The sequence below is a fragment of the Sapajus apella genome, unplaced genomic scaffold (assembly GCF_009761245.1).
Source record: "Sapajus apella isolate SASKATOON/1434 unplaced genomic scaffold, GSC_monkey_1.0 scaffold81, whole genome shotgun sequence".
NCBI lineage: Eukaryota > Metazoa > Chordata > Mammalia > Primates > Cebidae > Sapajus > Sapajus apella.
Window position 1 is genome coordinate 8,602,242 of NW_022437021.1, and position 15,475 is coordinate 8,617,716.

Here is a 15,475-nt window from a genome sequence, read left to right on the forward strand (position 1 = left end):
TTCAAGAGATCCATGATTTATGAAATACTTTTAACACATTTCGTGCACTTCTATAGGAATGTGGCTGCCAGAGATCCGGTGCTTCCTGGGGATAGTTGGCGTAGATTTGTACTACAGCAGTCATATTAAATTAAAGCTCTTGCTTCCATGGAGCCAAATTGGAGTTTAGACTCTCCTTCAGCATGATGTTCCCAGTGGTACCATCAGTCCATGAGATGGCATGTGGCTACGACTTCTGCCATCTGTGCACTAGACTTTGCTTTGGCTCAGCTGAGTGTGTTACTATTTCAGTGTTCATCTAAATGAATTATTATATGACTAAAATATAAATACAAGAAATGGAGCTATATGTAATCATCATAAACTTTTAAAATCTCATAATAAATGTACAAACCCTTCATCAGTGACTTCCTTCTCTTTTTCTCACATTAAAACAGGACCTTGACTACTTATAACTTACTTATTTCCTATGCAGCCTGTGAGCTGATGGCAAGGACCCTACAAACGCCAGAATAATGACTGGTAAGTAAAATGGCTGCCTGGAAGATGAAAAGGCCAGGGTGGAACAGTTTTTAGGCAATGAACTCATGAACCTAAACTGAGTCCATCCCAGGCTCAGTGCTTTAGAATCCAGCACAGGTGAACTTACTCATAACATAAGAGGCTAAGCCCTAAGGTGATGCAGATCACCTTAGTGAATATATATCACTTATTATATATATATAATATGTAATATATGTAACATTATATATATATATATATATATATAAAACAAGAAAGGAAAATACCTTTTCTTCATAAACTCTGCAAGTTTATTGAACACACTGCCTGGTCCACAGGCTAGCATGTAGGAAATTGATCCTCATTAGGGTGAGGGAGGACATGCTTATGAGGAGAGGCAAATAGATAAATAAGTAAACTACTTCTGCCCCCCAAGATGAGGAAACTGCAATAAGTTGAGCACTCAGGCTTTGCTAAAGGGTATTTCTCATCATGTTAGTCACCCCTTCTGGGACACTGGTGAACAAAAAAGAAACAATCCCTTGACTGTACCCCTAACAAAGCTTCTGAAAGAGAAAATGGGAGAAAAAAAGAGAAAAGAGCCGTGCATCAAAATAACATAAATCTTTTATTGAAAGTCACTTTACTGATGTTACAATGAGAGTAACATAGAAAACTGTGGTATCTTATTAGCTTCAGAAGTGAATACTAATAAAACTGTGCCAGAAATTTGAACCTTAAGTTACAGTGACCTTTAGAAACATCAAGATTTTGTTTACCTACAATGTAAGAACAATTTTATAACTTCAACAGCCATAAAACAAATCACACTTGCTCAGGAAAGCAGTTGCCATATACATTCCCATTGGTGTTTGCCAGAACCCCAGTAATTATTAAAATAGCTTAACGAACCTGAAGTGCAGAGTAGCAGAGAAATGTTGAAATAATGCAAATCTAAGTATATATACATGATTACCTGATTACCAAAGGTGAAACCATGCTGCTATTTACAGCTCCCCATGGGGTGGCTTCCACCATCTGTAGATGGACATCACCTGTCAAAGGTGATAGACGTGGAAAACACTAGTGTTGACCTACTGCTGGCTAACATGTAAGCTACTATGTTTAGGTAAAACACCCAGTTTCTCAAAGAAGTCTTTTACAGATGCTGGGGAGGGGCAAGTCTTCCAGCAAGTTAAAAAAGGAGTGCATGCTTAGTTATCCTGAATAAACCTTTTTTTAAGCACTTTTGCAGTTAGTGTAAAAAAAAAAAAGTTTTTCTATACAAAACAAAGGTGTTGGGTCATTTTTGCCCTTTGAAAAGACTGGTTGTAGAATCAGAGTTTGATTTTGTGCTGGATTGGAAAAGAAAAGTGGGGTTTCTAATCAGGCAGTGATACACATATATAGTTTAGCAGGAACTTCTGTATTATTACTAAGAATTAACTCATATCAGCTGTTTCTGCATTGTGTTACCTTGCACAACTTAGCACCGCTATATTTAAAGACTGGGGTTATTTGCATTATTTTAGAGCTTAACCATCCAACACAAATCACAGCCTGAAAATTCATAAAATAAGAGGCTAAGCTCTAAAATGAATGTAGATCAGCATATTATATATATATATATATATATTTTTTTTTTACAAGAAAGAAAAATACCTTTTCATCATAAACTCTGAAACTTTATTGATGATTCTGTATGTGCATTAATTTTAGTCTCATTGTATGCCTTTTTGTAAAACAAAACCAAAAACACATATTGGGTGGTACTGATTTCAAGGATACTTAAAAACATGAAATGATGATTACCTGATCAAAAGCCTGCCAGCCTTGAAGCCTCCCCATATGATACAGGTTCTATAACAACGCAACAGGGATGTGTCAGGCAGGAGTGACCAATCTATCATGGACTGGACCACAAAGTATTCACAGAGCCAACACTAAACTGCCAAGCATGTCTGTCTTAGGCATCCAGAACCTCTCTTCCTACCACACCCCTCATGACAATGTGTGCTCTCCTGCACATATGGCTTCAGGAATCTTCCTGTGGATTTCCAATCTGTGTCTATGTCAGGACTAAATGCCCCATAGTCTCCCAAAGTTCACTGCTTCTTATCTCCTCTCCATCTTGAAATTCACACTCTTTGGACTTCCTAAGTTGAATTAGCTGCTCGTGTGCCAGTGGGTGAAGATAAAGATGACTGCCACCTTTACTCCCTAGGGCATCTTAGGGTTCTCCCAAGTGACAACTTAGCCAAAGGAACTGACATCTGCAACAGAGAAAGTTCCTAGTCAGGAAAAAAGGGCTGCACAGCTACTGAAGGGGGAGCTACTTGGGAAGCAGAATGGTTCCAGAAGCATCCCTCAAAATCTCACTGTGAGAATGCTTACTGTTTGTCAGACCATGGAAATAAAGAACAAACGTACTAGTTAGACAGGTTTTTGGTTTTGAATGTTTTGTTTTTTCTGCTTACAAACAACCAGAAGATGCTCCATCTGAAGGACTAACAAAGCAATGAATAAAAAGTAGAAACCCTGTCCTGCTTTCTAAAGTCCTGCTGTATCTTTGCTGTGCATCTGCAGATGTGGCAGAAAAGCTCCTCTTGGAATTAAAAGCATCTCCCCACAGAGCATATGCTATGAGCATGTGCCAACAATTCCCAACAGGTGTACTTTTAACAGCTGGGCTACTCACACACAGTTGGGATGGACTGCTGCTGCTCAGCCGATTTTTAAAAGAGCAGACTGGGCCCCTCATTATATTATACTATCAACAGGAAACTGTCAAAGTCCATAGTCCTTCCATGCCAGGAGAAAAGTTGCTGCATCCACAACCAGAGTAGCCTTATCCATTCAAAAAACATCTCAGGAGGAAAAACAAAAACAACAAAAAAACATTTGAGCCCCAAATTAATCCCTATTCCATAGAAATGTTTGCTTCCTATACATCTTAAACTATACTAGCAAGAATGAGAAATTTATCTTGACTCATACACTTAATGGTGTAGATAGGGATTTAGGTGGCAGTTTTAGGAAAAAAACAAAAATGAAAGGAAAAATATAATTAAGAACATAAAAAGTAGATATGCTGCTGCAAATGGGAGTCAGAGCGTTTCATGGAAAATTCATGCCAACTTACCAACTGGTAGGGTGATATTTACAATATGCTGCCCATGTGGGCATTCAGTGGCAGCAGCCAGATGTGTCCTATCACACTGTGCCAGCAGCTGTCTCGTCCCTCTCACTCCTGCCAGTTGTTAACTTGGCTCTCCTCTTCCCATATACTCTACAAACTACTCAATAACCTGTCAATGAATTCCCTTTCCTTTAAATAAAATAAAGTAAAATAGTCTTTTCTTTAGATAAGGATTTATTATCATGTTGAATAACATACGGAAATATTTAAAGTAATATATATATATATGGTTAAAATAGAACTACATGACAATAGGAAATGAATGGTTAAAATGAATAATAAACAAACCTGATTTTAAAACACTGAAAAAAAGTGAATAGAAATACTATATATCTTCTGGTCGAAAGGTAACTGTAAAACATAAAAAACAAAATCCCAAAAAAGGTAACAGGTAAAGTAGCCACAAGAGATCTGGGACAATACATAGGATTAAATTATGCAGATAAGCAAGAGAGTCACAGAAAAGAAATGTAAGCCTGCCATGAAATTCAAACATAAATAGTCATTCTCTGAAAGTGCACAGAATATCCAATTTTATCTTTCTGACAACACCTTGAGAAACCCTATTAATGTTACTTTCAGAAATTCTATGCTGGACTGACCTTATATACAAACACAACTGTAAAATCCTTTTTAAAGCAAGACGGAAGAGAGAGAAACTGTGGCATCACTTAATAAAGCACCAATATCAAAGTGAAAAATAAGTTGGCATTTTAAGTCCACATTTGCTTTATTCGCCATTTTTTAAAGGAACAACTCTAATAATAAGTTATTCCTAATCGAGACTCCTAGTTTCTTGTTAAAAATACAGCAACCACAGCGAATTGAAAGCCCTCACCATGTTGCACTGTCTGAGAAGTACTGATTTATTCCTTTCCACAGATTGCATGTGCCCTGGGGATCATTTCCAGCCTGCAGTGTTCAGAGGACCATGCCACTTCCCATGTAAATAAAAAGTTGCTGGATGCAGAGGACAGTTCATGTGGCTAGTCCATCCTTAAGGACTCCCTGCTATCCCGCACCTTCCTGTTGACACTTACTGGAGTGTCACTTACTGATTTAAATGTTCCTTTAAATCAGGGTTTACTGCACTGCAATGACTATGGATAAATGGAACATCTCGGGCAGCAGGGTGCCAGTCTATAATCTTATCAATGCATAAAACCTTAGAAAGGGGAAAAAGGCATACAATGGAACACAAAGGCCAAATAACTGCTCTCTTCTGCTTAGCAATGATTCTGTAGTGGACTGGGAAATATAAATATTAGTTACATGATATAAACTGTTATATGACCTCAAAGTTTCCTCCAAAATAGATATTTAAAAAGAAACAATGCTGTGCTTGTATATTTAATGCTACGGGTTCACATTCTACCTACCTCATTGGGTGAAAAGTCATAAATATTTAGATGTAATGCCTCTAGAACCCCAACCATGAGTACAGATATAGATACTTCTTGAAACTATCCCTTGAGACTATAAATTTGTCAGTGAATCCCACAAATGGCTCTAAGAATATTTAAACATGGGAGATAGATTCTAAAAATAGAATATTAAAGTTACCGTATACCTAGAATCATAATCTCTACAAATAGAAAAAGTTTCATTCTGTTTCACAGGAAGGTTATTACCAAGGAGGGCGATTACAAACGATATGCCTCCAGAGCAACCATGTCTCCGAAAAGGCACATGATAATGATTTTCATTAGAAATAATAACTTCATGTAAAAATAACTTAGGTGAGGGAAGACAGACGGATGGATGATAGACAGAGATGTGTTAACTTCTCAGCTAGCCATTTGTGGATTCTTTCAAATTAGAGCTTGTGTAACTGTAACTAGGAAGCATATTTACATGAGGCACCTTACATTCAAATCTATAAACTCTTTTATAGTCAAAATAAACCTTATAGCATTAGCCTTTTATACACTCAATACCAAGAAACATTCAGTGCACGTTACAGTGATCTTGGTAAAAAATCACTTTATTTGCTACATCTTTCAATCTGGCTGCCCTTCTGTCCTTTGCTTGAGCTATGTGGCAACACTATCCAACACTCACCCAAACCTTCCTGTAACGAAAAATGCTGTTTTACAATATGTAATTTTGGAACATTAAATTGCTTTCCAAACATTTCAAAGACTTTCAGAAGAGAGGTCCATTATGGAAGACACACAGTATAAAACGCTGCCTTCTAACTCAGCCCTTCAGTTTGGGCATCATATGTAATCACATGTAATCAGTTTGATTACATACAAAGATGAGATGGATTTTGTCCATGGATACTATGGGAGAGGATCAAATTTAGAGAGTTTTTCTGAAACCCTGTCTGCAGATTCTATTCCTCTCAAGAACACACAGAAAATGAGGAAATCAGAAGTATACTTCAGAGCAGACCATGTGACTGAGCACATCAACTTCCAGCCTCATTAGGGTAGCTAGCTTTGTTTGGGAATGACAGATCTGCATTATAACAGCTATCGAACTTTGGTGTTAAAGAAGGGGCTTTTAACATAGACTCTTACTTTCCCATGGATTAAAAAATATATGGTTCAAAGCATCAGATTCTTTCCCCCTGCCAGCTGTTAGAGTAGCTTCTCAGTTGCTGCATTTCTGTGGTTTAGATCTAATTTAACCCTTTATGAACAGTGAGGCTGCCCAGCTCAGACAGTAGAATCTTCCATCATCTTGCTTCAATCAGTACAGAATGACTTGCTGGGACTCACATCCCAGTGATGACAAATATCCTTAATCAACAGTGTCAGAGTTGTTTTTGTTAAAACAAGTCATTCATTTCACAGATAAGAGTGACTAATGTTTTGTGAAGGAACAAAACTTCAGGCCACAGAGTTAGAGTATTGGCAAGTCAGAAGCTACCAGCTCACTGGCAGTATGTGGTCTCATGTGTCTTTGGTGCACTTGCTTAATCTCAGCAGGACACACTGCTGAGGGACTGGCTCACTGGGATGAGATGGGAGGGATGGATGGGAGGGATGATTTCCAGGGAGCAGCCCATCAGCAGCAGAGTGGGCTCCTGCATCAGCAAACTGTGGAGGCCAGAAGTTTTGCTGGGCATTTTGTTCTCTCACTCAATTACTTAACTGCCTCCAGACTGTGCACAGTTTAAAGGTAGCCATGACAGAAAACCGCTGTCATCAAGGAAGTGTGATCTCATGTTTTGGACAAATACCAATTATGGAGAGACACATTTACAGTATTGACCACTGTATTTACAACATCGCCTGCTTATAGTCTTTGAAGATCACTGAACAGATGACGATGATGTGATTGTGACTGAATTTTTAGGCATTTGGCAAAATACACTTGTGTGTAACAGCTGCTTTTTTAAAATTTTTAAAAATGTTACATATATACAATTGTCCTTGTATGCTAATATAAATATGAAAAGTAAAAAACAAAACAAAAATAAAAATACATGTTTAAAGTTAGCCTGTGGGATATTGGTCTCTCAAAGCTTTAAAGTCCTGCAGAAAAATCCTATATGCCTTAGCCCTGCATGCTCGTTTCTATTATGGGATGTTGTTTCCTTAAATATAGAAAACAATAAACAGAAGCTTCATGCATATAGCATTACTGTTTACAATGAGGTTGTGCTTCAGAATGTCAAGTTCTGAATCCACTATTGTCCCTTAGGAAACTTGCTACATTTTGGGTCATGTGAGTTAATTTAATGAATATTTCTACATATTATCTGTCATGCGGATTATCCATTAACATACCAGTACCTTTATTGTTCCATGTTATAGTGTAACATTTCAGTAGTTCTTTTCATGGTTAAATCCAAGCCAATGACAAAAAGAAAATGGTAACCAGATGTGAGACTCGGCTTCCTCTCCTCTGTAGCATCTCAGAGGGTCTTCATATAGTCTGAAGAGCAGATAGACTTTTAGTGATTCCATGAGCCTGGGATTCTATAAAAGTTGAAGTAAACAGTTTCGATGTATCACATGTAAACAGTTGATCTTAAATGGATGTCTCCCATAGCTGCACAACAGAGAAGAGCAAAATTGCACATTGTAAAAGCAGGAAGCAGGTTTATTCTGAGTAGGAGATGAAAAAGATTCAGTGATTCCATCCATATGTATGTGATCGTGGATGCACACTCTTGCAAAGTCTAATAAATGGATAGAATAAAAACTCCAACTTTTAGTTTTCTCCTTCTGAAAACCTGTGTCTCAACCTTTTTAACAACAGCTATCTTTTGATACAAAAACCATCACATCCTAATTTAATGTTACTAAACATTTTGAATAAAGTAAATATTGTGTCTCAAATGAATAAAAGAATTTAAAATATTATTTTTTAAGCTACACATGCCCTTCCTTTCCCCAGGATTCTGAGACAGCCAGCTAAAGCAGTGGTTCTCAACCTCATCTGCACATTACATTAATCTGGGGAGGTTTCCAAAATTCCATTTCCTAGGCAGCTCACCACACCAACTAAATAAAAATCTCTCTGGGTGGAACTCAGGCATCAGAATATTTTAAAAGCTTTCCTGATAATTCCCTTGTGCAGCCACGACAGAAAACCTCTGACATTTTTTTCTAGGGAGCTATCATTTTTGCAGGATCTTGTGTGGTAACATCTCCAAAAACACAAACTCTGACATGATAACAGCTGAGAGAGAATGTCCCCAACTTGCTGGAGCAAAACAGTGATACAGACAATTTAGGAGGAAAAAAGTGGGGTGCTACACTTAGACAATTCTTTGAGGAGGGCAGGAACAATATCGGTCTCAGATTTCATTATCACACATCACATTGTGAACAACTAGATATCAATCAAGAAGTCTTTCATTAATTCAGAAAGCTGAATGCTGGGAATCTGAATTGTTTTGTTATCTTTTACCATTTCTCATATTAACATATAATGGTAATTTATTATGAGTAACAAAACAGCAATGGTAGTTTTTACAGACTTTTTGATTATAGTGATTGAAACAGCTTTTAATTATTTGTGCCTTCTTACTGACTCTTGAGTTAATCAAATTAAAATTTGAATAATCCACATTTACTTTGAACCACATAATTTATATTTGGAATCAAAGAGGTTCCAAAACATCTCTTGAGACCGAAAAGTCTAAGATCCCAAGACCTACCAGCAGCTAAAGATGCCAAGGCTTACAAGCTTTATTTATTTATTTATTTATTTGCAATTACTTCTGAGAAGATCAACATTACAGCGTAAATGAACACCACAGAGCCTGGACATCAATAAAGGTAATTATTCCGTGGTTATATCCTTCACTTAAGTCTCTGAGGGTCAGTCTGTCTCTCTAAACTCCACTGTATCTCAGATTTCATATACTGATATGTTTCAGGAATGTTGTGAGACAGAGTGGCAGTGTCATTAAAATGTAAAAGGTGACATAGCAAAATACAGTTTTGTTTATTCTAGGTTTTAATATATTAGCTACAATAATATATAAATACATAGCAATTATACAAAATACATCTAGACTGTATCAATGCAGATTAAACTATTTACACATATAAATCTGAAGCCCAAAGCCCCAAGAATCTCCTTATTTTCAAGTTTGATTTTTTTTATTTTCTTAGGAATAAAGGTAGAAAAATGACTCTCTCTCTCTCTCTTAAAATATAAACTCATAAATAAATGATAATGACTGAACATGTAAGCACATGGAAGAGGTTTCCACATACCCTGGCACTTTGTCGGTTCACTTTCTTCTCCTCATCAGGAAGTGGAGGCATTGGGTAAGGGTATTTTCTGCTGGAGGCAATAGACCCAGTTGATGAAGAAGGAGACTTGGCAGGAGATAAAGTCCTGAGATGTTGAGAACGTGAAATAAATATCATGTGATTGTGTAACATTTTTCAAATATCTGAAAAGTAGGTTCAGAACAAACCCTCTGACTTCTAACTTTCATATGCCACTACTGCAAAGATTTAACTACTTGGAAGACACTGTGACATTCTCAATACTGTAATGCTGCAATTTTATTTTCCTGATTTCATGACTGCAATGGATTAAATGTTAGTACACAGAATGATACTTTTCAACTACAAGCCACTAAAAATGTGTCCTATGGAATAGATAAAAAGCTAAAATGGACAAGGTATGAAATTATTCTAAGAGCTTATAATGACAAATTAAGTGTATAAAATATTAATATTATGGCTTATTTTTACCACTTAATGTAAAAATGTTTACATACAATAATTCTATCTTAAGATCTTAAAATCCATTACAATTGATATATTTATTAGTTGCTAAATCACACACCAGTTTACACAACACTCATGCATTCAGAGGCCAGTGTGTTAGTTGTGAAGGAACAAAGGCAAATACAGGGCTTTTAATAATAAATTAGTAAACATGCAAGCAGTAAGGAGTGCAGAGTTTCAGCCAAACAAAGTCTGATGAGGACATACAAAAAATAGCCTAATTCATCCCTACAATCAGCATTTCTATGTAAGCTGTTGGTGTATTATGCTGTACATGATTGATTTTGCATGTGTAGTGGTAATTTGAGACTAAGCTGAACATACTAGACTAGCCCATATCTATTGCTAATTTGTCTTTAAAGTGAAAAAAGAAAGCTGAGTAAAAAATGTCTACTCATATCAATGAAAAGCAGACGTGACAACTATGGTAGCTACTCCATTCACAAACGTTACCACTACACATCCACTGCTCCTTATTCCCTGGTGCAAGATGGGAAAAACCCATATCACTGAACTGGTTACACTGCCACATTATAGCACAAGTATTTATTTCAGTGGAATATACCTCATCTGCTGTGACTGACCCAGCCTGGGAATGGTAGTGGGGGGAAGGAGCAGCACTGGGTAGGTCAAGATCTACTGTCTACACTGCTTTCGATAGCATAAAGATGTCTTTTTTCCTCCCTTGTTTTAAATTTTGGTTTGCATGCATGTTATATCCTTTGCTCTGGTTCTGCCATAATTTTCATACTAATTTCCATTTTATGGACACTGAATTCAAGCTAAAGTTTGAAAATAATTTTTCCTACACACCATAATATAGTAGTGAACATTCTTGATAGATTTTAAGAATGAAGAATTTTAAGAATTGAAGTGGTGCAATTCACTTTTAATCTGTAACTCCTATTTTTGAAAAACGGTCAGGACCACTCCTTTGCATGAATGCTTAGACCACGGCAACTGTTTGATTTCTCCTATGTTAATGCTCTCCATTGCTAAGCGGATAGGTGTAACTTATACTAGTATTTCCAATTCTCTAAAGTTCTATTAAAGCAATGTTCTACTTCTTATTTTTCTAATAGAGAAATTAATTTATTTTAGAAAAAACATTTTAAATAGGACTGTGATATTTAAAAAACAAATTTGGTACATGTAAGGTGATGGCAAACTTCTGCATTTAAATATCTAAATACACCTTTCTAAAATGAGGACTAGTAATCTGGCATCAGCTTTTTAGCCTAATCACTACTGATAAAATATCCAAGTTCAGGAAAGCTAGCAAGGTACACAAACAAATAATTAAATCTTGTTTTCTTTAGGGGATCATGCAAAATGGGGCATCTTTTTAATCTGCTGCAGCAGGTGCACGCACAGCATTAGCTATTAGCTTTTAGCTTCACAGTCATTCCAGCTATAACTTGGCCATGGTCCAGATGGCCAGCCTGGTACATGTACAAAGCCATTCCAATGAGGGGTGCTGAAGGTCCAGTCTTCTTCTCAAATATCTTTCCATGGGCAAAGCCAATTTAGAACAAAAACAGGAGGTTTTCTCCAGAACCCCAAAGAAATTGCACATATACTACTTCTTAAAATAACATGCTAATTAATTGACATCTTGGACCCTCAGCAGAAGAATAGAAGCTGAAAAGGAAAGTTTTAGCAGGGGAAAGGGTCCTGGAGGCTGCGTGGTAATGTGGCAGCACAAAAGTGATTATCTTGGGGGGATGGAGAGCACCAGAGCAGGAGTCAAAATAGGAGTAAAGAACAAGGTAGGGTAAAACACTTTACGGAAAATAAACTCAAAATTTCTCACAAATGTCTAAGAAAGATATTTATTCAAAGCCATTTCCAGGCTCTTTTCTGACCTTGATTGACTACTTGCCTGGCAGTTCCAAACTGGCTTTCACTTAAAGCCAGGCATCAGCCCAGCCCATTCACTTAAAAAGTAAAGTGCATCACTGGATACAGATAAACCATTATTATTACTGTATTTTATTTCCATTTTATTTTTTAAGACAGAGTCTCACTCTGTCACCCAGTCTGAAGTGCAGTTGGCATGACCTCGGCTCACTGCAGCCTCTGTCTCCTGGGTTCAAGCAATTCTCCTGCCTCAGCTTCCCAAGTAGCTGGGACTATAGGAGTATACCACCATGCCCAGCTAATTTTTGTATTTTTAGTAGAGACAGGGTCTCACTATGTTTGCCAGGCTGGGCTCAAACTCCTGACCTCAAGTGATCCACCTGCCTTGACCTCCCAAAGTGCTGGGATTATAGGAGTGAGCCACCCCGCCTGGCCCATTACTGTATTTTTAAACATGATACGTACCATAATGGGTGCCCTATTAGAATTATACATAAAGGTATATTTGTGTGCCAATGGATTATGATGTCTCTTGGGGCTACATCAAACTTCCTGGGATTACCTTCTGTATATATGCCTGTAAGGCTAATCTCAGTTCAGTTCTGCCCCCAAGTACATGCTAAAAACCAGGCCAGTCACATGGAGAGGGACACAAGTCCATCTCTTACTTACTTGTGTTCATATGTGAATTTCATAGTAGGCTGATCCAGGAGAGTTTTTGTTTTTAATTTATTTTTATTTATTTATTTATTTATTTTTGGGATGGAGTCTCACTCTGATGCCAGGCTGAAGTGCAGTAGTGTGATCTCAGCTGACTGCAGCCTCCGCCTCCTGGGTTCAAGCAATTCTCCTGCCTCAGTCTCCCAGATAGTTGGGATTATAAGCACACGCCACCATGCCCAGCTAATTTTTGTATTTTTAGTAGAGACGGGGTTTCACCATGTTGGCCAAGATGGTCTCTATGTCCTGACCTTGTGATCTGTCTGCCTCAGCCTCCCAAAGTGCTGAGATTACAGGCATGAGCCACGGCACCCAGCCTTGATCCAGGAAAATTTGTTAAGCGTACTAAGAGAAAAGTGGTCAGTATCCACTCTGCTACCTTAAATTAAGGTGAAATGGAAAAGGTACAGATTTTGGACTCAGAGCCAGGCTGTAGTTCTGGTTCTGACACTTACTAGCTGTGACACCTTGAGTTACTCTTTGTATCTCAGTTTCCCCCATCTACAAAAATGTAATATGAATGCTTACACTCTAGGATGTGAGGAATAAAGGGATATCAGAGGCACTTGATACACGATAGTTACAATTATTTGTTTCCTTTCAGAGTCACCAACAATTCCAAAGAACCATGGAAGTGGACTCAAAAACCCTGATGAAATGAGTAATCAACGGAATAATACTCAAGAGTAAGTATACCTTCTAAGAGCTTATAAAGCACTTTCATCAACAGAACTGCATCCAGGATCTGGGTGTGGTGAGGTAATGCTCTTGCCCTGATCTCATCTACTCCTTCCTGGTGGCCTGAATCCATGCAGAGAACAATCTGAGCAACCACTGTCATATCGAAACTGGATAAGGGGGCACAGCAGAGGCATTGATCACTCGATATCTTTAAGCATTTGCCTTGCTCTCTGTAGCAGTGTGGCTACTATATTTTAAATGCTGGACTATATTTTGGATCAGTTTGCTGCAGATTGCATTTTGATAAGGTTAACACAAAGCCAACACCACATGGGTGTAATCTCAGCACTCTGAGAGGCCAAGGCAGGTGGATCACTTGAGCCCAGAAGTTTGGGACCAGCTTGAGCAACACAACGAAATCCCGTCTCTACAAAAAAACAATAAGGTGACTTTTGCCCTCACTGGTAGTTTTGACAGTAAAGGTAATCCTGCATGACCTGGCCACAGATGAAGTAGATCTGAACCTAAGCATAGAGCTGGCAAAGCACAAGCCAAGGTGTGGATGCACTTTGGGCCTCCTATATGAGGCTTGGCATGGATACAGAGTGGACGAAATCTCCCTTGCATTGGAATTACTGTGTTAAACGTTTTGGGCCATCTCAATTATTCACCACCACCACCACAGAAATTCTGTATTGATCAAGTTTTATCATCCTTATTAACCTAAAAATGAGAGTTAAATTATAACTGTCCACAGAACTTTATCTAACTTTGAAACATAAATATAATTTTTAACAATTAATTCTTAATTTTACTATCTACTGTAAGAATCAACATGTCATATTAGAAGAGAAAATAAAGGAACCCTCTAAAATTGCCCTTGCAGTTTTGCACGTGCAATCAGGGGTGCTAAAGCATTTCCCCATCCAAATTGCATTTAGTCATGTGGCTTCTGGGCAGACCTGGGTGCTGATTTTAAGAAACGTGACCTCTTTCTCTGAGAGTCACATAAACTACTCAGCTCACCCAGGGGAGGTGAACCAACTCTTCCGGGGTACCATTTCACAAATTATCACTGCAAGAATGCTAAATCTGTTTGGGAATAAAAGCCCTGACCCATCTAGCACCAAAGTCATTCGTTTTGATTCCATGGCTGGTACAAATTACAATCTGCCCACAAGCCTGAGGAAAACAGAAAGGAGAAATAGGACTGCAGCTGAGCGAAGGTTCCAAGTAACAGTCAAAATCATCTTACCTGTCTTCCTGCCGTTGGCCATCTTGGGAGCTACAGATGAGGGTGGGATGTTTGAATGTGAGTGTATGTGTATGAGGTTCAGTGTGGGAAAGTGTGGGACAAGCAGAGGGACAGGGCAGAAGGGAAATATGGGGTATAAAAGCAGGATATATTTTTGTGAGCAGGCAGGAGTTATGCTTTCCTTGGGGTATATGCAAATGTTATGGATCAAATTAAAAGGCAGGTAGGTCTAATCATTTTCTCAAACTATACATAACTAAGCTAAATGGTACACTGGAAGAGAAAGTCCACCTTATACGGGTGCTGAGAGCTAAAAACACATGCATATTTTGATATCTGCTCAATGTTGACCCAAGTCATGGCAATCGGTAACATGAAAGCTTATTGTAAAATTGTCTTCAGAAGAGGTAGTAATTGAGTCCATATTTTTCCTTTACCTTAGCTGTCCACAAAGTGGTCAGATATAAAGTAGACATTTACCTCTAGGAAATCACTTTGATATTATAAAGGGTGAAAAATATCATTAAGAACTCTTGGAAATTCTTTCTGACCTGTAATGGTACACAGAGCTGCAGTGAATTAAGTGAATTTGATAGTTTCTAAAATGTAGCACTATTCTTCTATTTTGTAAGTCAATAATATATTTCCAGCTGCTTCCTGTTCTATTTGTAGTATTAGATGACAACATTTGTATTAGCATAAAAAGTTCCTTAAATGCTTTGTTGAGAATCTGTAAAACACTTCTCAGCACAGCCTTTCTCTGATAGGAAATGCTTATACTGAACAAATAAAACCTACTTCCACATACTCCCATGTGGTCAATGTTATCTCAATAATTTTCCAGTTAGACCAAATTATTGTTTCTACTCCAAGTAAAATCCCATTACATTTCACTTAGTTTCTTTTTAACCTTTTCCTTGAGTTTTTGTATGCACTATGCACTCTTAGGCAGTAAGTAGGAAAAATGCATTATGAAACTGCTAGATTCTAGAAACAAAATTGTTCAGGTTAATAGTGCTTCTTTATTAGTGGAAAGTATGTTTCATGCCC

General features: G+C 37.7%; 1 protein-coding gene across 18 annotated transcripts in view; it reads right to left on the reverse strand.

The window, feature by feature from the left end:
• Positions 1 to 1,110: 1,110 nt before the first annotated feature.
• Positions 1,111 to 15,475, reverse strand: part of ADAM22 (ADAM metallopeptidase domain 22) — a 254,110-nt gene continuing 239,745 nt past the window's right edge. For 16 of the 18 annotated variants that reach the window (XM_032253009.1, XM_032253007.1, XM_032253002.1 and 13 more), the window contains 2 exons: positions 9,385 to 9,508; positions 1,111 to 7,705 (listed from right to left, as the gene is read on the reverse strand). In XM_032253009.1, coding sequence (XP_032108900.1) covers positions 7,685 to 7,705; positions 9,385 to 9,508 — 145 coding nt within the window. In that variant the 3' untranslated portion in view covers positions 1,111 to 7,684. Of the gene's footprint in view, positions 7,706 to 9,384; positions 9,509 to 14,425; positions 14,456 to 15,475 lie in introns of all 18 variants that reach the window. The other 2 variants (XM_032252993.1, XM_032252991.1) reach the window with 2 other exon arrangements.